Source organism: Carcharodon carcharias, chromosome 21, assembly GCF_017639515.1.
Source record: "Carcharodon carcharias isolate sCarCar2 chromosome 21, sCarCar2.pri, whole genome shotgun sequence".
In the NCBI taxonomy this organism is placed as follows: domain Eukaryota; kingdom Metazoa; phylum Chordata; class Chondrichthyes; order Lamniformes; family Lamnidae; genus Carcharodon; species Carcharodon carcharias.
This window is the reverse complement of record NC_054487.1, coordinates 81,510,377-81,536,037: the sequence shown is the minus strand read 5'-3', so window position 1 is coordinate 81,536,037 and position 25,661 is coordinate 81,510,377. Positions and strand designations below refer to the sequence as shown.

General features: G+C 42.3%; 1 protein-coding gene across 1 annotated transcript; it reads right to left on the bottom strand.

The window, feature by feature from the left end:
• Positions 1-9,277: 9,277 nt before the first annotated feature.
• Positions 9,278-24,769, bottom strand: LOC121293234 (glioma pathogenesis-related protein 1-like). Its single transcript, XM_041216089.1, has 6 exons — positions 24,535-24,769; positions 15,496-15,741; positions 12,334-12,446; positions 12,165-12,247; positions 10,627-10,650; positions 9,278-10,527 (listed from the first exon to the last, which is right to left on the bottom strand). Exons 1-6 carry the CDS (start codon positions 24,718-24,720, stop codon positions 10,397-10,399), a joined length of 783 nt encoding a protein of 260 aa, XP_041072023.1. The 5' UTR covers positions 24,721-24,769; the 3' UTR covers positions 9,278-10,396.
• Between the last annotated feature and the right edge of the window lie 892 nt (positions 24,770-25,661).

The window sequence follows — 25,661 nt, the reverse complement described above, 5'->3', positions numbered from 1 at the left end:
ATTATGTAGTATCACTTCTGCAGTTCACATGTATCGGCTCCCATTCTCTTCCAACATCATACTGACAGTGGTGTGGTCATCAGTGCTTCCCTCTGCTGGGTGGGCTTGGCTATTTGACAAACTGTACATATTCCCATCATAGTTTCTATGTCTTTCCTGATACCAGGCCCCCACACACTCAGTTTGGCTCTTTCGTGACACTTGATGATGACTTGATGGCCTTTGTGCAACCATTCCAAAATCTTGTTATGCAAACTCCTTGGGATGGTAATTTGGTTGCCAAGCAGCAGAAGTCCTCTTGACTCTGAGAGGCAGTCTTTCTGGCTAAAGTAAGCCTTAACATTCTCTGGAACCATAGCCGCATATCTTGGCCATCTGGACCTGACATAGCAGATCAAAGTTTGCAGGTCAGAGCCTGTGCTTGTCAGTTGCTTCACTAATTCTAGTTTAGTTTTGGACATTGGTTGCAAAATGTGCTGCGTCCTCATACATATCAATCTCCTCATTCAAGTCAGCCACATCAAGTTGGACAGCAGGTGGAGGATGTCTTCACATTGTGTCTGCCACAACAAGTATCTTCCCAGGCACCTACTCTGCTTGCGGGTTGTATCCCATCATCTGCAATAGAGATTGTTGGCAGTGCAATGGTACACATCTAAGTCTCTGCTATTAATCAAAGGGATCGGAGGCATATGATCTGTGTGGAGTGTGAATGTATCTAGGCCAATACTGATACTTAGAACTCTTCTCACAAGCCCAAACAACTGCTAAGCACTCCTTCTCAATTTGTGCATACCTTTTTTCTGCATCTGTCAAGGTTCTGGAGCAATAAGTGACAGGTCTCAATTCTCCATCGTGGCTCTGCAGTAGGAGTGCACCAAGGTCGTAGTTGCTTGCATAAGTGTTGATGACAGTAGGTTTTGTACTGTCATAGAAGGATAACACAGGAGCCTCTGAATTCAGGTATTTTACCTTCACATAAGCTTGCTCTTGTGTTGGCATCCAGTTCCAGCATGCAGCACTCCTCAACAGTGCAATCAAGGGACTTGTGACATCAGAAAGGTTGGGTAGGAACCTGCCAAGGTAATGTCTCATGCCTAGGATCCTGTGCAATCCTGAGGCATTCTCTGGAGGCTTCATCTCCATGATGGCTTGGACCCTCTGAGGGTCTGGGTGTATGCCATGCTTGTCAATGCAGTGTCCAAGGAAATGCAGTTGTGTTTGTTGAATCAAGCATTTCTTTTTATTGAGCTTCAGGCTGGTGGCATCAAGGGCCTGAAATGCTTGTGACAGTCTTCTGTCACGTTCCTCTTCAGTCGCATTGTAGATCAGAATGTCATCCATGTGCACAGCGATAACCTCCTGATGTCGAAACAGGTCTGTCGTCTCTCTTTGAAAGATTTCTGGTGCACTGCTGATACCAAAAGGCAATCCACAGAAGAAATACCTGCCAAATGGGGTTATAAATGTAGTCACCTTAGCACAACCTTCATGTAGTGGAATTTACCAGAATCCACTTGCAGCATCCGGCAATGAAAACACTCAGGCGTTGGTTAGCTTTGGGAGGATGTCATCGAACATTGGAAGGATGTATTTTTCTCTCAGTTCTGCTTTGTTAAGTCTTTGAGACCAACGCAGATCCTAGTTGACCAATATTTCTTTGGCACAGGTACCATTGGGCACACCATTCAGTTGGCTCTTTGATCTCTTCAATGACGCCACTGTTGCCCATATGTTCAAATTATTTTCTGACTTTGGGGAGCATCAGCAGTGAAATCCTCCTTGTACTTGGAATACTGTAAGGCACAGCACTTTCTTTAAGGCTGATCTTAACTGGTGTGATCTTAAGCAGGCCAATTTCTCCAAAGATATCACGGTGGATTTGGTCTACTTGCTGAACTAAGCCCATTGTTGCAGCCACATCACATCCCAGCAAATTGTTCCCCATTAATCACATACACAGTAAACTAGTAATGTCTTGCTTTGTACTGCGTTTTTGCAAGCAATTTTCCCCGGGATTGCAGTTTCCCTTCTGGACTGTCAAGAGTGACATTAGTGTCACTGAGCTGTGGAGGAGTCTTCAAGGCAAAGTATGTTTTGTTGGAAATTATACTAGTGTCTGCTCTAGTATTTATTTTGAAACTCACAACTGTTCCTTGAATTGGAAGGTCTACTCTCCAAGGCTTGCTATCGTCGTTTATGTGCGTGACAGAGCCAAGGAAAAGCCATTTGTCTTCTTTATTTCTCACATCATCTGCAATTATTTTGTTGACCACATGGGTACAACAAACCACAGCAAAATGGCCTACTTTCTTACATTTGTAGCACTCAGCATACCTTCCAAACAATGATCTCGCCGAGCATGTGCTCTGCTACAATGTGTAAATTTCAAGCTTTTTGCAGCTATGAATGTCTGACCTTGCTTGTGAAATGTGCTGTCATTGCCCTATTTCAAGTGTGTGTTTTTCTTAGTATGCTCCTTTCTCTGCCCCTTTTTCATCCACTCAGCTCCCATTTGGTTATCAACTTTCCAAAACACTTCACATAATGCATTGCTAGTCATTTGTTCTTGCATCTGCAATTTTATCTTTCCTCACTGACGTGCTAGCTGTATAGATTTCTCCAGTGTCAAGTCGAGCTTTAACTGTAGCTTCTGGGACATTTCTTTATCAGTAATGCCAATCAAGTGTCTGTCCCAGATACCTCCCTTTTTCTTTTCCTGAAACTCACGAGCTAAAGCATGCTACAGATACTTTTACAATAGACGACAGTCTGTTAAAGAGCTGCCCACCCTATGTCCTGGTGAAGAGTTTGTAGTGAAGCTGGATGAAGAACAAGGTTGGACTACCAAAGCTACGGTGATGCAGCCGCCTGACACTCCAAGATCCTACCTAATCCAATCAGAGAAGGGTATCTTCCACCAGAACAGACACCATCTGAAACCTATCAGGGGACAAGCTTCAAATGTGGAAGACATTGAAGATGTCAGCTCTCAAGTTTCACCAGCTAGTGACACGCCACGAGACTCACCAGATGCTGGAGGTGTTGCAGACATGTCCAGAACTGACAATTCTCAGAGCCCACAGAGAATCACATCTAGAGGCCAGATTGTTAGAAAACCAGTGCACTACAGAGAATATGAAACCTGATCTAGCTAACATGTAGCTAGCTGCCTTAGAGAGAGAACTAGACCTTTGTATTAGGGATAAAAACAAAAAAACTGCGGATGCTGGAAATCCAAAACAAAAACAGAATTACCTGGAAAAACTCAGCAGGTCTGGCAGCATCGGCGGAGAAGAAAAGAGTTGACGTTTCGAGTCCTCATGACCCTTCGACAGAACTTGAGTTCGAGTCCAGGAAAGAGCTGAAATATAAGCTGGTTTAAGGGAAATGTTTGATTAGGAAGTTCATGTGATATGTAAAAAAATGAAAATGTTATTGTTACTTTCTAGCTAACGACTGTTTTAAAAGTCCTCATTTATGACACAGTAGACTTGTTAGTGACATCCATGGTTCTTTATGTGATGATGTAATATGTCTAGGGAGTACCTTAGTACTCTGGGAGTGCTGCTGTGTGGGGATGATATTGTGTGACACACTCCTCTTTACAGGAGTCCATGCTTATTTGTGACTGTATTCTGTGTGTACATTCAATAAAGCACTGTTCATTGTAATAAATATCTCCAAATATTATGACTAGGTACAATTTATTTTTGTTCATTCTCAGTGGGCATCACTGGTAGGGGGCGGGGGGGGTGGTGGGGGGAACATTTGAGTCAACCACATTGCTGTGGGTCTGGAGTCACATGTAGGCCAGACCAGGTAAGGACAGCAGATTTCTTTCCCTCAAAGACATGAGTGAACCACATGGATTTTTAGGACAATTGGCAATGGTTTTATGATCGTCATCAGACTTTTAATTCCAGATTTTCTTATTGAATTCAAATTTCACCATCTGCCATGATTTGAACCCAAGGTCCCCAGAGCATTACCCTGGGTCTCTAGAACACTAGCCCAGTGACAGTACCATTATACCACCACCTCCCCGCAATCCTAATAACTCCCAGGGTACAAAAGTTCCTATGACTAAAGTTCTCATCTAAACATACCATTACATGCCCGATGCCACTTCCACCATTAGCCCAATTGTGGTGGGGCATGGGTGGGCGGGTAGGTGTTGGGCACGCCGCCCACTGGATTTAATGACCACCCCCATGTTCAAACCTGTCAGCAGTGTAGTGTGTTAAATCCAGCTGCGTGTATTTTGATCATGACTTTCTCCAGCTTGCATTTTACTGCTTTACCTATATAATGCAGTGTTATATTGCCTTCACTGAATGATCCTCTGTTTAGATATTTAGAGCATGGAATCTACTGAGATGAATAGATCCTTTGCATAGGCAAAACACTACAGATGCTGGAAATCTGAAATAAAAAACAAAAAATGCTGGAAATACTCAGCAATGGTCAGCCAGCACCTGTGGAGTGAAACATACGTAACATTTCAGATCGAGATGACCTTTCAAGAAGAATTTTACATTTGTCTGCATTCAATTTCATCTTCCATCTTTTCCTCCCTGATATATCCTAAAGAATATGCCCTACATCCTTTGCATTGCTATTGTAACCTTTCCATGATAGTGTTCCCAAATCTGTGCACAGCACTGCAACTGTGAATTAACTGGTCTGTATGACTCAGCTATTCGAGTGAAAAATTCCTAAGCTCTTGAGGAAGCTTGTTTCTATTTCTGCAGTTTCTAGCTTCTCATTTGTCTCAGCTATGGCTTTTTCATAGTTCGTATGAAGCAACCATAATAGAGCAAAGTGCAATTAAGTCATTTAAATTAATACAATTTCAATTTAGAAAAATAAAGCCTGAAATTTCTGTATAACTGGGACAACTCTGCAGATTTCAGGAATGCAAGGTACAGGGTGCTGAAGATTGGTACAAGTTTACTTCTGCCTTTTGGCTCTTAAGTACAGTGTACGTAAGGGAATGGAAGCCATCTTGGGCACCTGTGCTGTATAACAGATACCAATAGGCTATGCTATCAGGCAGTCAGAATTCTAAGCATTGTTGGACTGTGTTTCCATTAGTAAACATGAATTTGAGCAACAGGTTTAGCCAGCTGTTTCATGCTGCTACTTTGCAGTAGCAACACGAGTGGTATTCATCAGTAATAGGATGTTGCCATCATCCAAAAGATGTTCTGCCTTACACACGAGTAATGTGGTGTATGAATTTCAAGATTTTGACCCAGTGACAATGAAGGAACGGCAATATATTTCCAAGTCAGGATGTTGTGTGGCTTGGAGTGCAACTTGCAGGTGTGGATGTTCCCTTGCAGCTGCTGCTCTTGTCCTTTTTGGTGGTAGAGGTTGCAGGATTGAAAGATGCTGTTGAGGGAGCTTTGGTGAGTAGCTGCATTGCATCTTGTACATGTACATACTGCTGCACTCTGCATTGGTGGTGGAGTGAACGTTGAAGGCGGTGGTTGGGGTGCCAATCAAGCGGACTGCTTTTTCCTGGATGGCGTTGAGCTTCTTGAGTGCTATTGAGTGTTGCTGGAGCTGCCCTCATCCAGGCAAATCAAGAATATTCTATCTCACTCCTGACTTGTGTGGGAAGAAGCTCTGAGAACAAGCTGTGGTAACTTTGTACAGTGGACACTGTACACAGTAAACATTGCAGCCATAGTATGCAGTCTGCTTCATTGCCACCTTATCCAGCTTAAACATCCACTTCCTCCACCACTAACATACCATGACTGCACTGTGTACAATCTACAGGGTCCACTGTAAAAAGTTGCTACAGCTTCATTTGGCAGAACTTCCCAAAATCCTGAGTGTCAAACTCTTCAGTGATATTGCAGCTGCACCCATCCAGGCAACTGGGGAATATGCAATCACTCTCCTGACTTGCGCCTTGTAGATGAGGGACAGGCTTTGGGGAGAGAGGAAGTGAGACACTTGCTGCAGAAGACCCAGCCTCTGACTTGTTCTCGTAGACACAATATCTATATATATGATGAAGGGTCATTGACCTGAAACATTAACTCTTTTTCTCTCTAAAGGTGTGCTTGACTGCTGAGTATTTCCAGCATTTTCTGTTTGTATTTATATAGCAGGCTCAGTTGAGTTTCTAGTCAATATGTGCTGATGGTAGTGCTATTGAATATGTTAGGAAATGCAAACTTACCTGTCTCTGGTGTGTTTGCCTGGCAGAGGCTGAGGACTATGAGTCCTGACATGCCCTGGGAGAACAGGCACATGCATGAGCAGAAAAAGCTGTGCATGCTCAGCCCATTGTTCTGGAACTTCAGGGTGCGTGTGTGGTGCAAAATCAGCAATCACAGACTCAGTATGGCACCATAAAAAGGGTGAGTCCCCTGACAGAAGAAAGGGACCCAGAGGGGGAGTCTAGGGACAGAAATGTGGTTGGTGGGGGGAGGACTAGAGAGAGGGACCATTAGAAGAAACTACCGGGAAAGGAGCAAAGGAATAGCCTCCAGATAGTGAAAGAGATGCTGTGTGCTGGGTCCATACGGGTAGGGCTCAGAGACGCCATGAGGAGCTGAAAAGGCAGCAGCAGGTCATTGACTCCATGCTGTGGGCCACTGGGGTAAATGCAACCCATTGGAGCAGTCATGTTCTGCTCAGCATGGCTGAAGAGCTGGAGGTGTGCCCGTGACTTGGTACTGGAGTGCAGCCTCAGGGAACCAGTGGAACACAGTCTCAGGAGAAGAGATTAAGCCATTGGGAGGTGAGCAGTTGTTGAGACAGTCCATGTCAGAGTGGCTTTTGAAGGAATGCAAAGGCTAGGTCTTCAAAAGTGAAGAGTAAGAATCCCTCATAAGGGAGACAGAGTTTTAACGAGATTGTGTGACTCACAGTGGGCGCTGGCAACTGGGTGGGGTGCTTAGAAACCTTGGGATCTGTCTTGGTCGCATCTGCCATTTATTGTGCAGTGTGGTGTGTTTGACCACAGTTTGTCTGGTAATTCATATTTACCTCATTCATTCTGAATGTTTGAGTACAAGATAGATATTGTAAATTGTTTTACTTTTCTGACTTTGTATAGCAGAGTTTATTTTGGAATCTTATGGATTTATTTTCTTAGTAAGTAACTGGGATTTCAAACTGTGTCTACTTGAAACAAAAAGATACTGGTTCCTAACCAGATTGTAACAAACATCAAAGTAAGGTGACTTGTTGCACTCCTAATGGAGATGGTTATAGCCTGGCACTTATGTGGCATGAATGTTATTTGCCACTTATAAGCCTAAGTCTGGATGATGTCCTGGTTTTACTTCACACAGGTATGGACTGGTTTAATGACTTAAGGAATTGTAAGTAGAGTTGAACATGGTGATCATCAGCAAACAGTTCCACATTTGACTTTATAATGGAGGGAAGGTAATCAATAATGCAGCTGAATATTACTACTTGGTGTCAGTATTTACAGTAAGAGGAAGAGGTCCACATTTCAGACATTACAAAGAAATTAATATTGAATCAGGGACAGGGCTGCACCAAAATTAATGCTAGCAAAGTAATAGTAATTAAGAAAATAATTGGACTAAAGAGTGACAAATCCCCAGGACAAGATGGTTCCCACCTCAGGGCCTTAGAGAAAGTAGATGAGAACATTTTAGATGCCAGAAATATAACCTTTCCAAGTTCTCTCAATTCAGGAACCATTCATTTTTTTATTCTTCAGTGGGATGTGGGTATTACTGGCAAGGGCAGCATTTGTTGCCCATCCCTAATTACCCTTGAGCCAAGTGGCTTGCCACACCATTTCAGAGGGCAGGTAAGAGTCAACCACATTTCTGTGGGCCTGGAGTCACATGTAGGCCAGACCCAGTAAGGATAGCAGGTTTCCTTCTCTAAAGGGCATCAGTGAACCAGATGGGTTTTTATAATATTCAATGATAGTTTCACGGTCACCATTTGTGAGAGTAGCTTTTCAATTCCAGTTACCATGGTGAGATTTGAACCTGTTCCCAGGACATTAGCCTGGGCCTCTGGATTACCAGTCTGGTGACATTACCATCTCCCCCATTGCTCAGAGCAACTTACTAACTGAAATACTAGTATTTTAACTTCAAAACAAATTTTCTTTAGACATACCAGGGACATTTTAATGGTACTAATGCCAGAACAAAGGGAAAATTACGAGCATGTGTGATTCATATCTCTTCACAAAGCTAAATAAAAAGCGAGTACATTTATCCCATCTATTTATCATTCTTGCATAGAAATCTATAATCACCTTCCCACCAAACCTCCTGCCCCCCGAATCACAGTATCCAATGGGAATGGAGCTTATTCATTTTGTTTGAAAAGTATCTGATTTGCAATGGATGCAGGACTGATGGCATTGAGTTTGTCCCTTTCTGGTGCAGGTAAATGATATATAACAGTGTGAGATCTGTGTGTTTGTTAAACTTCTTATAGCCAGTAGATGAAGGAAGAAACCATAAATCAATCTTTACTCAGTTTTAGATTTATTCGCAAAGTGAGACATTACAAATGTATAGCTGCTAAATCTACAAGCCACCCCCAATGTCAATAAGTGTCTCTTTATATGCACTCAAGTCATTATCCAATGGGTGCTCACCCCCCAGAGATACTTGGGCTTAATTTATACAATTAACAGATTCTCTTTTCTCATAAACTTTTAAAAATCACAAATAATATTTCAAAACAAATTGAAAGAAAATGATTTTCCATATTCTTTATAAAACAATACATTACAACACACCCCTCTTCTGTGAACCCCCAATAATCTTTTGGTACAAGCACTCCTTTTTGTGAAACAATCAGATCATTGATGGCTTGCATCAACCCATTTATTTGGTCTTGGAAATTTCCGTTTTTTTTTAATCTAACATCTGTTTCACTCTAACAAGGTCAATCCTTAGTCTTTTATCTCTTACACTTTTTGTCAAGTGAATGTTATCCCACAAGGAACAATATTCTATGTAACACAAAATATTTTCAATACACGCTTTGTATAGAATTTCCTCTAAAATATTTCACAAATAGAATCCATATCCACTGGTTCTAAAAGAGCTAGTGCTTCCACAGCTAAAGTACCTTTCAAGTACTTGGCTTCCCAAGCTAAATTGCAACTTTTCCCATTTAATCCTCTATTTATTGGCAGCCTCAAAACTTCACAATCATGAGGACTTCTGTTTCTCATCCTATCTCAAACCTGTAGCACCCCCCCCAACTGTGCCTCCCCGCTCCCCCTCCCCCCCACCCTCCCCCAACCCCGGCTTTACTGCGTAATATATTCACCAGCAGCTTCTACCTGCACTTCAATGTCTTTCGGGACTAATACAATAAGATCTCTCTCGCATGGTTTCTCTGGTATTTGATTGCTTTCTAACACAAGTATTATTCTTGGACACACTCTCAGCACTTGCAATGTGCTTTATTACTTACCATTCTTTTACCCATTCTGCCACATGTCTTGTTTTTTGTTTCAATGATGCACACTGGCCACTGACATTGTAGCTGAGCTAACTTTACTGATAACACATTTGCCTCAAATAAACACATATCTGCAGTAACTGAATTCTATCAAGGCAGGCTCCAACACATGCTACCTGACCTTCAACTCCCAGGTCAGGTGACCCTCCCCCACCCCCACTATCTAGTGCAGATTACCGTCTGGTATCTAATGCTGGAATCCACTACCACAATCAACCATTATGACACCTCATGGACCTAATTTCTTGGCCATCATCTTGAACATTTAACCAATATTTAAATTGTTAGTAGCTTTCCCTGTACAAATCACAATAGTTGCACCCCTCCATTCATGGATCCTTCTGACATATGTTACCCGAGTACTCACTTTGAGGCAATTGGCCTTTGGATGTGATAGCCCTTGTGCATCATGATCAATCAGCCGACCACCATCCAGGCCTGATCTATTGCATTCTGTCTCCAGATTTTTGGTCAGTTACTCCGATATTTTGTGTGGCGCAGTGTCAAATTTTGTTTGGTAATGTTCCAGTGAAGCGCCTTAGGGCATTTTATGACTTTATAGGTTCTATGGAAATACAAATTGTTATTGCCCCAATGCTGCTATTTCTCACAGTAAAATTGTTGGGGTCATTGAATGGATGGGAATTTAATCCCAATGTATTTCCATTGGCTCATCAAGAATTTGGAGGCTACAGTTTTAACATATAACTATATTTATTCAGGGAAGTTGATGAAAATACTTTCTCTATTATCTAGTAACTTATGTAACCAATTCATTTTATTGCGCATCAAAAAGCAGTCGTTTGATATAAAGTGTCACCTCCACCTGTCCCCTCAAACACAAAGCCTAATGTTTAGCTATGGTGATCTGAAATCAGTAGAATGTGGATATCTGTTATAGATAAGCAAACATGTTTGGATATTTTGTTTGTACAATGTATACTCCAGCACCAATAACAATAAGAGACATTGGCCTTATTGCTAAAACAGCAATACAGTTATTATCACATGAGGAATCTGAATCACCTGCCAAAAACAAAACAAACAGAGATAAGTGCAATTAAGTAAATCACCTTCCCTTAAACTGAAATACAACCTATGGTTTTATATTAAAAGTGTACTCACTTGACATCTCAAGTGTCCTATTCCCTGATAAAAAGAAAAAAAGGGAAATAAGTAGGTAATACAGTAAGTTCCCCTTTTAAGTAAGAGATAAAAACAAAAAAACTGCGGATGCTGGAAATCCAAAACAAAAACAGAATTACCTGGAAAAACTCAGCAGGTCTGGCAGCATCGGCGGAGAAGAAAAGAGTTGACGTTTCGAGTCCTCATGACCCTTCGACAGAACTTGAGTTCGAGTCCAATCGTCAACTCTTTTCTTCTCCGCCGATGCTGCCAGACCTGCTGAGTTTTTCCAGGTAATTCTGTTTTTGTTTCCCCTTTTAAGTAGCCTCATTCAGCATTGTTCTGCTTTAGCATCGTGGATAAAATGAGGCTAATCAGCACACTTAGCATCAGGACTTCCGCTTTAGAGTGATTTCGTGCTGGGCTGACATAAAGTTGTGTCACCCATTTGGCGGCATTTTGGAGCAGCCTCTCCCGCTCCCCAACTCTCACCTGCTCCCTGATGCTCCCGCTCACTGCTTCCCTCCCCAAAACTCCTGCTTGCTAATTCCCTCCCCAACCCTCCCACTCGATGCTTCCCTCCTCAACCCTGGCACCTGCTGCTTTGCTTCCCAACCCTCTCGCTCACCACTGCCTTCCCTGACTCTCCCACTTGACGTTTGTCTCCTCAACCCTAGCTCTTTCTGCTTCCCTCCCCATCTCTCCTGCTCAATGATTCTCTCCTGACCCTCCTGCTTACCTCACAACTCTCCCACTCGCAGCTTCTATCCCTGACCCTCATTCACTGCCTCCCTCCTGATCACCACTTCCACCCCCAATGCCCTCACTCGCAGCCCCTATCACTCTCAAATTTGCCTTCTCTCTCTCTCTCTCTCTTGCTGCCCCTTTCCTGAGCCCTCGTTCATAGTGAGGGTTCAGGTGAGGGAAGCAGTGAATGGGAGAGGTGACGAGTTGGGTAGAGGGAACGGGTCAGGGAGCCTTAGAGTTGGGAGTGAAAGGTAAGTAGAAAGAGTTAAAGTAGTTTTTAAAATTTATTTTAGTTGAAAAGTTATTTCTTTTACGAATATAGGAATTTAGGAATATGCATTATTTTAACTTACAGGGTATTTTTTTTTTTTTAATTTCTGATGAGAAAGATCCTACAGAACCTAACTACATCTTTTACATTGATTGTAATCAGAAAATATGATTCACTTAAAGTTGTTTCATCTAAAGTCGCAGTGTGCAGGATCACAACTACAAAGTTAAGCGAGGAATTACTGTAGTGCAAATGAAGAAGCTTTGTTTAGTGTCAGAATTACTGAGTTGACTTTTGCCAATAATGTGGGTATGATATACCACGTAGAACCATAGAAAAGTTACAGTGCAGAAAAAGGCCATTCAGCCCATCATGTCTGGGCTGGCCATAAAAAGAAAAAAAAGGAGCCAGCCAGTAATTTTTAATCCCGCTTTCCAGCACCCAGTCCATAGCCTTGCAGGTTACTGCATTTCAGCTGCATATCCACATAAACAAAGAGAAAAATGTGACTCAAACTTACTGCACAAATTATTCTCACAACGATCTTTAGAGCATTTAGTGCATGCTTCTCCTGTTAAATAGGGATGTGTTCGATAATTTCCGCTTCAAGGAAAAGAATGGTACATAAATATTTAGATGATGAATATTAAAAGCCATCAAAAATGAATCCAATGTTAAGGGAGACTTACGCTGGTCCATAATCACAAACAAAATTGACTGAAATGCTAGATGTGAAGCCATCAATTCCTGATCGACAGATATGAGATGCACAGCCAACTTTGTAACTTGACGCCCAGACAAGCTTGAAATAAAATAGGGGAGAGAAATCACGAATCATGAATAAAAGCAAAACCTCAAACTTAAACACCTAAAGCACTAAACTGAATTGAGTACCTCACAATTTTCTCTTTCATAATCAATAATTCACTCTGTATCAGGGGCATATTATATATCATTAGATCAGTCTTCTAGTTAGGAAGGCATGGTTTAATGGCAGCTAAGCTGTGAACATACAAACATACGAAATAGGAGCAGAAGCAGGCCATTTGGCCCCTACAGCCTGCTCTGCCATACAATAAGATCATGGCTGATCTGTTTGTGTTTCGAGTACCACATTCCTATCTACCCCTGATACAGTCACTACCAACAGTGGATAGAAGGGATATTAAAGAGTAACTGACAAACTGGAACATTTGTATTTTAACTTCAAAGCAAGTCTTTTTATTAAAAGACATACTAGAGACATTTTGATGGTATTAATTCTGAGTTCATGGGAAGAATTTTAAGCCTGCCCAGTTAAAATTGCCCATGTGCTTACCAGCCAGAAAGCCACTAGGAACTCACCATTCCAAATTCTAACCTGCTCTCCCAAGCAGGTGGCAAGGACACCCAAAACCAGCAGGATCCTTCTTTAAATATGTATGTCGAATCCCAATGTCATAATTGAGGCCTGACTGAAATTTTAGCTGATGGCCAGAGATAGGAACTTACCACAGTTTTCCCACCAGGTGAGGACAACAGGAAGAGAAGCAGAACCAGGAGAGTCCCAAACAGGTACATTTTTTTACTTGTGGGCCAGAGCAGGAATACAAGACGCCTGTGAAATGGCCCTCAATGCCAATCATGCTATCAGTGGCAACCATGGCAACCACTAGGCCGTGCAATTTTTTACTCCTTCAAACAAGTCGGCAACAAGATTTAAATGAGGTCCAAGAGTTAAAATGTTTGTATTATCTTTATATTTCCCAGTAATATTTAGCAGCAAATTGCCAGTACTATTTAATCATTTGCCTAAGGAAATAACCTTTCTTTGTAATGTATCTCCTACAGATGAGGCTAGTTAAATTTCCTTTACATCGCCACCCTATTACTTCACAGACCAGTTATTACACATCATGACACATTTCCCAATGTTCAGGGCCCCTCATGATTCAAATGGAGCATGTAATGGTGAAACCAATGATTCTTGACAGTCGATTGTATTTAAGAAAATTATAACAGCGTAATGGTCAGTAGGTGTTAAAAGGTCCTTTCCTTTTGATTACTTCGGATTTCTTTGAAAAAAAAAGTTCCAATTTAAATCAAAGATCCAAGAATTAGTACGGTCAAGAATATGATCTGTGATAAAAACGATAGTTTGGTGAATACATACAGATTGTGATATTAACAAATATCTCTGTTTCATTGCAAATGCAAGTTAGTAACTTGGGCCCCACTAGGTTATTGACCATTACCAGTTATCCCCACCAAAGTGCAGGAAGTTAAAATGTGCGTATAACAAACTAGCTGAGCTTATGGATTAATGGTTTTGTTTGGGAACAAGATGCAAAGAACCAGACACTTAAAGATAACAGATGGTTAACATAATACAGTAAGGCACAAGGCTGGTTTGTATGTAATTAAATCTTGGCTTATTGAATATACATATAGGGCTAGTGGACAGTGATGGTTAGAGTTTTGGGACTGTCAAAAGTAGCATAGCTTAGTGTCAGAGGTGATGTTTAACTACTGAAGTATGCAGGGAAACTAGTTTGTAATAATTTTCTGTCATTTAGTGTAATACTGTAGAACAGTTGGATAAGAACAGCACTGTTGATTATCAATATATTAAATCTTGTTTAAAATCACTCAAACCTGAATCACACTAAAGCTGCCTCTTTCTCATACCTCTAACATGGGCCGACCTCACCCATGTCTCAGCTGTTCTGCTGCCGAAACACTCATTCATATCTTTGTTAGCTCGAGATTTGACTATTCCAATGCACTCCTGGCTGACCTCCCACATTCTACCCTCCATTAAACTTGAGGTCATCCAAAGCTCCTGCGCATGACTTATCTCACCCTAAGTCCCTATCACCCTTGTGCTCAGTGATCTACATTGGCTCCCAGTCAAGCCACATCTTGATTTTAAAACTCTCATCCTTGTTTTCAAAACCCTCGACGGCCTCACTCTTCCCTATCTCTGTAATCTTCACCAGCCTCACAACCCTCTGAAATATCTGCGATCTTCTAATCTGACCTCTTATGTATCACTGATTTGAATTGCTCCAGCATTGGAGGCTGTGTTGTCAGTTGCCTAGACCCCAAGCTCTGGAATAACCTCCCTATAAATCTTCACCTCTCTACTTTCCTTCCCTTCTTTAAGACACTCCTCAACACCTACCTCTGACCAAGCTTTTGGTCACCTTACTGAATATTTTCTTCTGTGGCTTAGTGTCATACTTAGTTTTATTATGCTCTTGTGAAGGGCATTGGGATGTTTTATTACATTAAAGGTGCTATATAAATATAAGTTGTTGTTGAATGACTAAACTTACATTGCGAGGGGGAAGAAATCTGCTAATAAGCCCTCAAATTGATTAGTTTTACTTTGTATAAAATGCTTAGCCACATTGTTCAAACATTGAATTGTATATTATGAGTTATATCTGCCTGCCTCTTAATTTATCTCTTGAATGTTGTATGTCCCTACAAAAATTGGTTAAGAAGCTAGTAGGTGGCCTAGTGAGTCACCTGTAATACATAAATTTAGGTACAGAATGCAGGAGTAAGAGAACATAATTCCGTAAAACCCAGATGTTTTAGGATATGACAAGAAAAAACATGTCCAAAATAGCATTTTCAAACATGGAAGTTAAAACATTAGAACAGACCACATGGCTCAACCAATCCATGTTGGTGTTTAGGTGTTTACCATCCATGTGAGTAAATAGTCCGAATTATATTTACTTGCCATAGAGCTGAGCGTAAAAGGATAAAATCAGTAAGGACCTTTGCACAAAAACAGTAGTGAAAATGCTATTTTTGGTTATTATTTTGGCCTATGAAATTATTTATACAGAAGAGATTACCTGGGTGTAGTGGCCACACACACGTGTGCATCCTTGTGAAAAATAATCATAAAACTCAACTTCATTGTACCAGTTTGTTATTGCTCTGGTAATATTTATGTGGAGACCTTCTGTGACGTAGATGTTTTCTCCAATAGTGGTGAATACTGGATGAAGTTTTCCGGGTACTTTCAGGTCGCTGTTATGTTCAAACTTGCAGTTCTTACTCCATCGCAAGGCTACTTTAGCAAGAATCGGATCCCAAGACTAAAATTTAAAAAAAAAATCAAGGCAATGAGAGATATGTGCCCCAGATTTCAAAAATGTAATTTCTTGATTGGATATTTGCTGCAAACAGTCTTCTTAGACCCTTCTCCACCTGCCCATCCAACAAGTGTGGAGAGCTCATGGACTTTGTTAGTAAGGTTGAAGCCCTCTGCTCAGCTACCTCCATTACTTCCCTCCCACCTCCACTGGGCCAAACCTCCTTTAAAGTTCCTCTCTGCCCTATCCCTGAACTTTCATTGTTCTCTCATGTTTCTCCCCTATCTCCCTTCATGTCCTCTCTAAACTCATTTTGGACATGAGATTCACCTCCTACTCCCTTGACAATTGCTGACTGCTAAATATTGCTCTTTAGTTCCCAGGTTAGGTGATATTGTTAACAGTTCTCTTTCTTCAGGTGTTGTCCCACTCCTTCAAATCTGCCCATCATCACCCCACTACAAAAAAAAACACCATTTTCGCAAACTTCCACCCCATCTCCAACCTCCTTTCCTCTCTAAAGTCCTTGAACATTCTATTGCTTCCCAAATCCGTTCCCATATTTCCAGGGACTCCATGCTTGAATCCTTTCACTGAAGTTTATACCCCCTAATACAATACTGAAAGGCTCATATCAAAATCATAGAACATATATGGCACAGAAAGAGGCCACTTGGCCCATTGTGTCTGCGCGAGCCAACAAAATAGCCGCCCAGCCTAATCCCACTTTCCAGCATTTGGTCCATAGCCCTGCAGGTTTCTGCCTCTACCACCCTTTCAGGCAGTGAGTTCCAGACCCCACAACTCTCTGGGTGAAAAAAAAAAATCCTAATCTTTCTACCAATCACTTTATATCTATGCCTCCTAGTCACTGACTAGTCTCTGCAAAAGTAAATAGGCCCTTCCCATTCACTCTCTCCAGGCCCCTCACAATTTTGTACATCTCAATCAAATCTCCCCTCAGCCTCCTCTGTTTCAAGGAGAACAACCCCAGCCTATTCTATCTTCCCTCATTAATGCAATTTTCCAGTCCTGGCAGCTTGCTCATAAATTTCCTCTGTACCCTCTCTAATGCAATTACACCAGGCTGTAACTTCCGAGCTCCGCAGCATCAGATTTGGGTGGGGGGGGACCCCAAAAACATGCTGGGGAATCCCTCTTGGATCTTCACATATAAGGGTTTTCAGGGCAATTGTCCATGAGCACAAAACTTCCTTTGGGCAATTACCCTATGTTGGGAACCATCCAAAAATGCAAGTTAAATTGCAAACGTCGGATAGTCCCAACAGGATTACACTAATAGTTACTCAGAAAACGTTAGAAGGATTAAAACCGCTCCTATCTTCTGGGCAACTATTGTAAAAACCCAGACCGACGTCCCCCCCCACCAGAAAGAACTCCCCGCACACCCCTGAACCCCCACAAGGCACCCCCTCACCCCACAGGCCTGACCTGACACAACGCCCCTGACCCCACCTCAAACTGATCCACCCCCAAGTCTGACCTGACCCTTCCAACCCGACCTGACTCGACCCCTTGCCAACCTGCAGGTCTGAGGTCCAACCTCCACACAAGGTCTGACAACCGCACCCCCGCCCTCTTTTCCCTCTCCGAGGTCCAATCCCCTTCCAACCCCACCCAAGGTCCAACAGCCCAACCCCCAAAGGTCCAACCCTCCCGCCAACCCCCACCACCCTAAGATCCAACCGTTCCCCCCCCGCCCCACCACCATCAAGGTCTGACTGCTCCCCAAACCCACCCCCACCCTGAGGTCAACCACCTCCATCTACCTCCCCCTCAAGGTTCAGGACCCCAAAAGCCCCACATGGTCCCCCCCCAAGCCCCCACCCCCCGCCTCCGATCTCAACCCCACTGTGGTCCAAACATCCACAGCCCCCTGAGGTCTGACACCCACGCCCGCACACCCACCTGAGGTCCAATCTCTCCCATCTCCCTGAGGTCCGACACCCTCCAGCTGACCCCGACCTCCGATCTCCCCCATCCCTCAAATCCTATTCACTTGCCTTAGGCACTTACCTTCTCCCTGGCCTGTCAATTTCAATGGGACTTTTAACTTACCTGGTCCACTGAAGCTCGTGCTATAAAAAGGGGGCGTGGCCTCCTTCAAACCATCAGAGCTGAATTTCAGCCCAGGGCCTCAGGATGTGCTGCACTCCCTGGATCTCACCCCACCTGAATCGGAAGGTCGGGTGAGACGGGCAAAGAAGAAAATCCGGGGAGGTAATTGAACACGGAGTGGCAATCCGACACTGATTGCCACTCTGAGGAAGTTACAACTCATACTTCCTGCAGTGAGGTGACCAGAACTGCACTCAGTACTCAAGTTGTGGTCTAGCTAATGTTTTATATAGGGGAGAATTTTCTCCCTGTTAGGGGGGGTTTTGCGGGGGTGGACGTGGGCGGGTGCACAGCCGACCGGCACCCCCGATCAGCTGGGCGCCGCCATTTTATGTGGGCTGGCCAGTTAAGGCTGTGATACGCACCCGGAAGTGCTGAGCGCTCCCTGTGCAGGCGGTTGCAGTGCTGCCTGAGTCGGGGAGCGTGCTCGTTGATGCATGCGCACAAAAGAGTGCAGAAATCTCCCTGAGGCACTTATAAAACATTGAATAAAAGGTGAAAAAAAATTTTAAGGACATGTCCCCTCATGTGAAACTGTCACATGAGCCGGGACATGTCCGTTAATTTTATTTAAAAATTTTCAAACACTTTAAAAGCGTTCATGAAACCTCATCCTGCCCATGGATGAGATTTCGTGAAAAATGCGAAGGCCGCCTGGGGTCTTGACCTGCCCCCTGCCAACCTTAAGGTTGGACGGGCAGCTCAGCTAATTGCTTTATTGGCTTTTTAAATGGCCTTTGACAGTTCGGCGGGCGCGCAGCCGATTCAGCTGTGCACCCGCCGAACTTAAAATCTAAATGACATGAGGACGCATGCCTGATGTCACTGCGCGTCATTTTACACCTTGGCAAGTGGGCCCCGCCCCTACTCACCGAGCCAAAGATTCTACCCATAGTTTCAGCATAACCTCCCTGCTGTTATATTCGATGCTTTGGCTAATAGAGGATTCCATTTGCCTTCTTAACTGCCTTGTCAACCTGTCCTGCTACCTTCAGGGATCTATAGACATTCACCCTCTTCCTCTACATCTCTCAGTATCCTCCCATTTATTGTGTAATCTTTTGCCTTGGTTGACCTCCCCAATACATCACCGCTGGATTGAATTCCATTTGCCACTTGTCTGCCCACCTGACCAGTCCATTGGTATCTTCCTGCAGTCTATAGCTATCCTCCCCCTATCTATTGCACAAGAAATGTTTGTGTTGTCTGCAAACTTCTTGATCATTCCCCCTACATTTACGTCCAAATCGTTAATATAATACCACTAATATTAAATGATATCATATGTGATTATGACAAAGATGAGCTATCCTTCCTCATCCTTCGGACCTGTTTTCAACCTTCGTTGCGTTAACTACCTCATCCTCCTCCAATGTTTCTCCATCATCCTGTTGGGTGGAACTGCCATTGCCTGGTTCTATAGATTCTGGAATAGTTTCAGCAGCTTGGAAAGTAGCAAATGTAATCACACTATTTAAGAAGAAAGGAAGAAAGAAAGGAGGTGACTACAGACCTTTTAACTCACATCAGTGGTAGGGAAAATGCTAGAATCTATTCAAAAAGATGTGATAAATGGGCTGATCTGATTGGGCATAGTCAACATGGATTTATGAGTGGGAAATCTTGCTTGATGAACCTGTTGGAGTTTTTAAGGATGTTGCTAACAGAATTGATAAAGGAGAGTCGGTGGACACAGTATACTTGGATTTTCAGAAGGCTTTTGATAAAGTCCCCCACAGGAGGTTGGTTAGCAAAACTAAAGCACGTGGGAAAGGAGGTGTGGATACTGGTGTGGATTAAGGATTGGCTAACAGGCAGAAAACAGAGAGTAGGAATAAACTGGTCATTTCTCATCTTGACAAGCTGTGACTCGCGCGCTACTGCATGGATCAGTACTTGAGCCCCAGTTGTTCACAATATTTTTCAATGATTTGGATGTGGGGGCCAAATGTAATATTTCCAAGTTCGCAGATGACACAAAGCGGAATGTGTGTTGTGAGGAAGGTGCAAAGCGGCTTCAAGAGGATTTGGACAGACTAAGTGAGTTGGCAAGAACATGGCAGATGGAATATACTGTGGAAAAACGTGAGGTTCTCCACTTTGCCAGGAAGAACAGATGTGCAGAGTATTTCTTAAATTGTAATAGATTAGTAAGTGTAGTTTACAAAGGGACCTGGGTGTCCTCATCAATGAGTCACTGAATGCTAACATTCAGGTACAGCAAGCAATTAGGAAGGCTGATGGTATGTTAGCCTTTATCACAAGAGGATTTGAATACAGGAATAGTGAAGTCTTGCTTCAATTGTATAGAATCTTGGTTAGACTGCATCTGGAGTACTGTGTGCAGTTTTGGTCCCTTTACCTTAGGAAAGATATTATTGCCAAAGTGGGAGTGCAATGAAAGTTCACGAGACTTGTTTCCAGGATGCTGGGACTGTCCTATGAAGAGAGATGGAGAAACTCCATCTCTCGAGTTTCAAAGAATGAGAGGTGAGCTCATTGAAACCTAAAAAATACTTAAAGGAATAGACAGAGTAGATGGGAAGTCTAGAACGAGGGGACACAATTTCAAAATAAGGGTGAAGCCACTTAGGACCAAGGTGAGAAATATCTTTTTCTCAGAGGGTTGTGAGTCTTTGAAATTCTCTACCCCAGAGGGCTAGGGAAGCTCAGTCATTGAGTGTGTTTAAAGCGGAGATTGACAGATTTCTAAATACCAATGATGTAAAGGGATATGTGGATAGTGTGGGAAAATGGTATTGAAGTGGATGATCAGCCATGATCATATTGATTAGCGGAACGGGCTTGATGGGCTGAATGGCCTACTCTTGCTCCTATGTTCCTTTCTTATTTATTCTATCATAGCCAGAGAATCACCAATAATGGCTTTTCTTCCCAACCCTGCACTGTCTCTTAGCGACATCACCCCAAAACACAGAGTCAATTTACACAGGTAGCCTAATGATACACAGCTCTCCCTCACCACCACCTCTCTCAACTCCTCCACTGTCTCTTTCAGCTTGTTTGACATGGATAAGCAGAAATTTTTTCCAACTACTTAGTGGGAAGACATGCCATTGTCTTTGATCCCTGCTATAAACTCCATTCACTAGGCACTGACTCCATCTCTCTCCCTGGTGACAGTCTGAGGCCAAACCAGACTGTTTGCAACCTTGGAGTTATATTTGATCTCAATAAGTTACCTACCACATAACCGTGCCATCACTAAGACTGTTTACTTCCATTTCCATAGCATCGCCCGGCTCTGCCCTGCCTCAAGTCATTTGCTGCCGAATCTCTCATTCATAACTTTCTACCTCTAGGTTTGACTATTCCAGTACCCTCCTGGCTGATCTCATACATTCTATCCTTTGTAGGCTTGAGAGCATTCAAAAATCAGCTGCCCACGTCCTTATTTGTACTAGGTCCTGTTCACCCATTACCCCTGTGCTCACTGACCCACAATTGGCTCTCAGTCAAGCAGTGCATCAATTTTAAAATGCTCATCCTTCTTTTCACTCCCTCTATGACCTTGCCCATTCTGTATCTCTGCAATATTCTGGAGTCCCAGAACCCTCTAATTCTCTTTTCTCCTGTTAAAATGCTTTGTAAAACCAACCTGTTATTCATCTGTCCTCATATCTCCTTCTGTGGCTTGTGTAAAATTCTCTTTTGAAGAACTTTGGGACATTTTATTACATTTAAAACACTATATAAACACAATTTATTATTAAAGCCACATAATTTGAAAATTTCAAAACAGATTGATAGATTTTTGTTATAAAGATTATTAAGAGTTAAAGAACTAAGGGGATTACATGGAACTAAGAAAGAGAACTGAATAGCAGAACTGGATCGAGAGGCTGAATGGTAATTTGGTTTTGATGTTCCTAAACAGAATGAAAAGTAGTTAATAAATATGACTTGAAACAAAAATTATGGAAACTAACAAAGGCAAAAAGAACTTTGGGACATTTTATTACATTTAAAACACTATATAAACACAATTTATTATTAAAGCCACATAATTTGAAAATTTCAAAACAGATTGATAGATTTTTGTTATAAAGATTATTAAGAGTTAAAGAACTAAGGGGATTACATGGAACTAAGAAAGAGAACTGAATAGCAGAACTGGATCGAGAGGCTGAATGGTAATTTGGTTTTGATGTTCCTAAACAGAATGAAAAGTAGTTAATAAATATGACTTGAAACAAAAATTATGGAAACTAACAAAGGCAAAGTTTGCCATTCAGCCCTTGTGCACTATACAATGCTTTAATTGCATCAACGGATATAGATAAGTTGTGAATGGGAAAAACAATTGGCAGCTGGAGTATAATGTGAGTAAATGTGAACTTCTCCACTTTAGCAGGAAGGATAAAAAAAGGGCATATTACTTAAATAGAGAGAGATTGCAGAACTCATACAGAGGGATCTGGCTCTCCTGGTACACGGATCACAAAAAGTTAGCATGCAGGTGCAGCAAGTGATTAGGAAGACAAATGGAATGTTGTTTATTACAAGAGGAATGGAATATAAAAATAGGAATATAAGAATAGGGATGTTTTGCTGCAGTTGTATAGGACCTTGGTGAGATCACAAAATACTGTGTACAGTTTTGGTCGCCTTGTTTAAGAAAAGACATAATTGCATTAGAAGCAGTTCAGAGAAGATTCACTTAACTGATTCCTGGAATGGGGGTTATCCTATCAAGAAAGGTTGGACAGGTTGGGCCTGTAACCATTGGGATTTAGAAGAATGAGAGGTGATCTTAATGAAACATATAAGATCCTGTGGGAACTTGATAGGGTGGATGCTGAAAGAATGTTTCCCCTTGTGGCAGACACTAGAACTAGGGGACACAGTTTAGAAATAAGGAGTCTCCCATTTAAAGCAGAGATAAGGAGAACTTTTTTCTCTTGAGAAACTCTCTTGGGATTCTTTGGAACTCTCTTCCACAGAGAGTGGTGGAGGTAGGGTCTTTGAATATTTTAAACGCTGAATTAGATAGATTCTTGATTGACAAGGGAGTCAAAGGCTATAGGAATAGGAAGTAATGTAGAGTTGAGTCCACAATCAGATTAGCCATGATCTTATTGAATGGCTTGAGGGCTCAATGGCCTACTCCTGCTCCTAGGGCATATGTTTGTGAATTTCAACTTGTCCTGAGAAAATGGTGATTGCCTTCTTGATATAGTGCAGTCCTTGTGCTGATGATGTTTTATTCAGATTGTTAAATAAGGAATTCCTGAATTTTATCACCAAGCAACAATGAAGGAGTAGCAATACATGTCCAAGTCAGAATGGTGCATGATTCAGAGGCAAACTTGGAAGTGATGGTGATAAGAGGTTGAAGGGTTGCTACTGGCCACTGAAAGAACCTCACCGAGTTTCTATGCATCCTGAAGATGGTACATATTGCAGTCATAATGTGCCAGCAGTGGAAGGGGTGAACAAAAAAATAATGGATTCTCATCAAATGGGCATTTTCATCCTGGACAATGTCATCCTGATATTGGATCATGTGTAAACCAACTGCCTGAATAAAGGTTGAACAGGGTGTCTTAGCTCACAGTAAGCCATGAGAAGACAATTGGAAATAGGATTGAATGCCTCAAATATCACAAAATCACAGAATTATTACCGTGCAGACCGAGATCCTTTGGTCCATTGTGACTGGTCTCCGAATGAGCAAGTGACCTAGTACCAATACCCCTGTCTCCTCCCCAGTCACCCTGCATGTTCTTCCTTTTTAGATAACAGTCTAATTCCCTTTTGAATGTTTCAGTTGAACATGGCTCCACCACCCTCTCAGGCAGTACATTCCAAACCCTAACCATTTGCTGCATAAGAAAATTTCTCCACCTATCACTTTTGCTACTTTTACTAATTACTTTAAATCTGTGCACTTGCTCTGGATCCTTTCACTAGTGGGAACAATTTCTTCCTATCTACTCTGTCCCGACCCCTCACGATTTTGAATACCTCTATCAAATCTCCTCTCAACTTTAGCTACACCATCCTCCCATATATTTAATTCGCTGTTTAGCACTGTTTACAGGTCCTGATTCAGCCCCAGATCCATGAGCATGATGGCAAAGGACAAGAAAAGCTCAATTACAGTACACAAAGCAATCCCTAGGCTATAAATTCATGCGTTCTTCCGACTGTATGGTAGAGGTGGTTGTGGGGACACACCCAACTATTTGAAATTAACTTCCTCCCGGCGCGTTGATGGAAAACAAATCAAATCCTTTTTTTCTTGTTATTTTCAAACTCTTGTTTTCATACTATACTCATTGAGCTCGCGGGAGCTTTGAAATGTTAAAATGACAAGATTGACACCCGATTCTGAGCGAGGGAACACTCTTGCAGAGTGTTAGTGATTGAGCAAACAACTGCCCGTGGATTTCACCTCTCGGAGGGTGAATGAGATGACAATAGCGCGCATTTTAATAGTTAGAAGTTAGAACTTTCACAATTTCACACAGAATTACTCTAAAACGTTAGTTAGAATTATACTCCACCCGCAGAACGAAACTCATTTCATGGGAAATATCGCACTGCTACTTAGTCCCCATATTTAGCAATCATTTCAACTGCCTCATAACATCACACAATCGAATCAAGATAAGCTGGAGGATGTTGCCATACCATGTACAGCATGTTGCTTGCGGCAGGGTGTACTTTCGAACGATAGAGGTTGTGAGATCGGATACACTCCCTGATAAAATCTTCATCATCAATGGAAGTTGATATTGCGGCACCAAGAACAGCAAAGTAAAAGAACGAGTGAAGTGAAGGGCTGGAGAACAACGATCTCCACATTCCAACAACCATGTTGAGAGAATTCAACTTCCGTAACTTTAAGTCAGTTGTGCAACGGAAGTTGCCTAATTTCACGCCAAAATGTGTTCCAAATTCTGTGAAATTTGATTGCTAGATAGGAAATGACTCATCTCAGGTGAAAAAAAAATCTTTTTAACAGTGACTCCATGAAACCAAGACCAGGGAAATTTCCGCGATAGGTCGGAAGACAGTTAGGAGACATTAAATGGCAAAAGGGTTGATGGTGCAAAAGGAGTGGTAATGGGACAAGTGATGAAACAAAAGATGCCTAGAGAAGGGGTGAATGACAGAATGATGAACTGATTGGCTGGTTTCTGCAACAAAAATTAAAATATCTGGAAAAACCGAGCGGGTCTGACAGCATCTGCGGAGAGGAATACAGTTAACGTTTGGAGTCCGTATGACTCTTCATCAGAGCTGTGGAACTCAATAACTCTATATAATTATCACCTTCACACCGGGGTGAATGGCAGAACGATAAACAGTTGCCTTCTGAAACCAAAGAGGAAGAGAGTAAAATCAAAAACTGCAAAGAAAAAGTAAACATGATGGTCTGAAATTGTTGAACTGTGTTGAAAGGTCGTAAAATGCCTAACTGAAGGATAAGGTGTTGTTCATCAAGTTTATGTCGAATGTTGTTGGAAAATGGCAAGAAGCCAGGGACAGAGAGGTCAGAGTGGGAGCAAGGTGGAGAATTAAAATGGCAGGTGCCCAGGAGCGCAAGGACACCTTTGCTGACCTAATCTGCATTTGGTTTAACCAGTATGGAGCAGACTGCATAGTGAGCAGTGAGTACGTTGTACTAAATTGAAAGAAGTACACATAAACACTGTTCACCTGGAAGGAGTGTTTGGGTCCTTGGATGGCAGGGACAGAGGAGGTTAAAACGTCAGGTGTTGCATCTCCAACACTTGCATGGGGAGAGGTTGGGG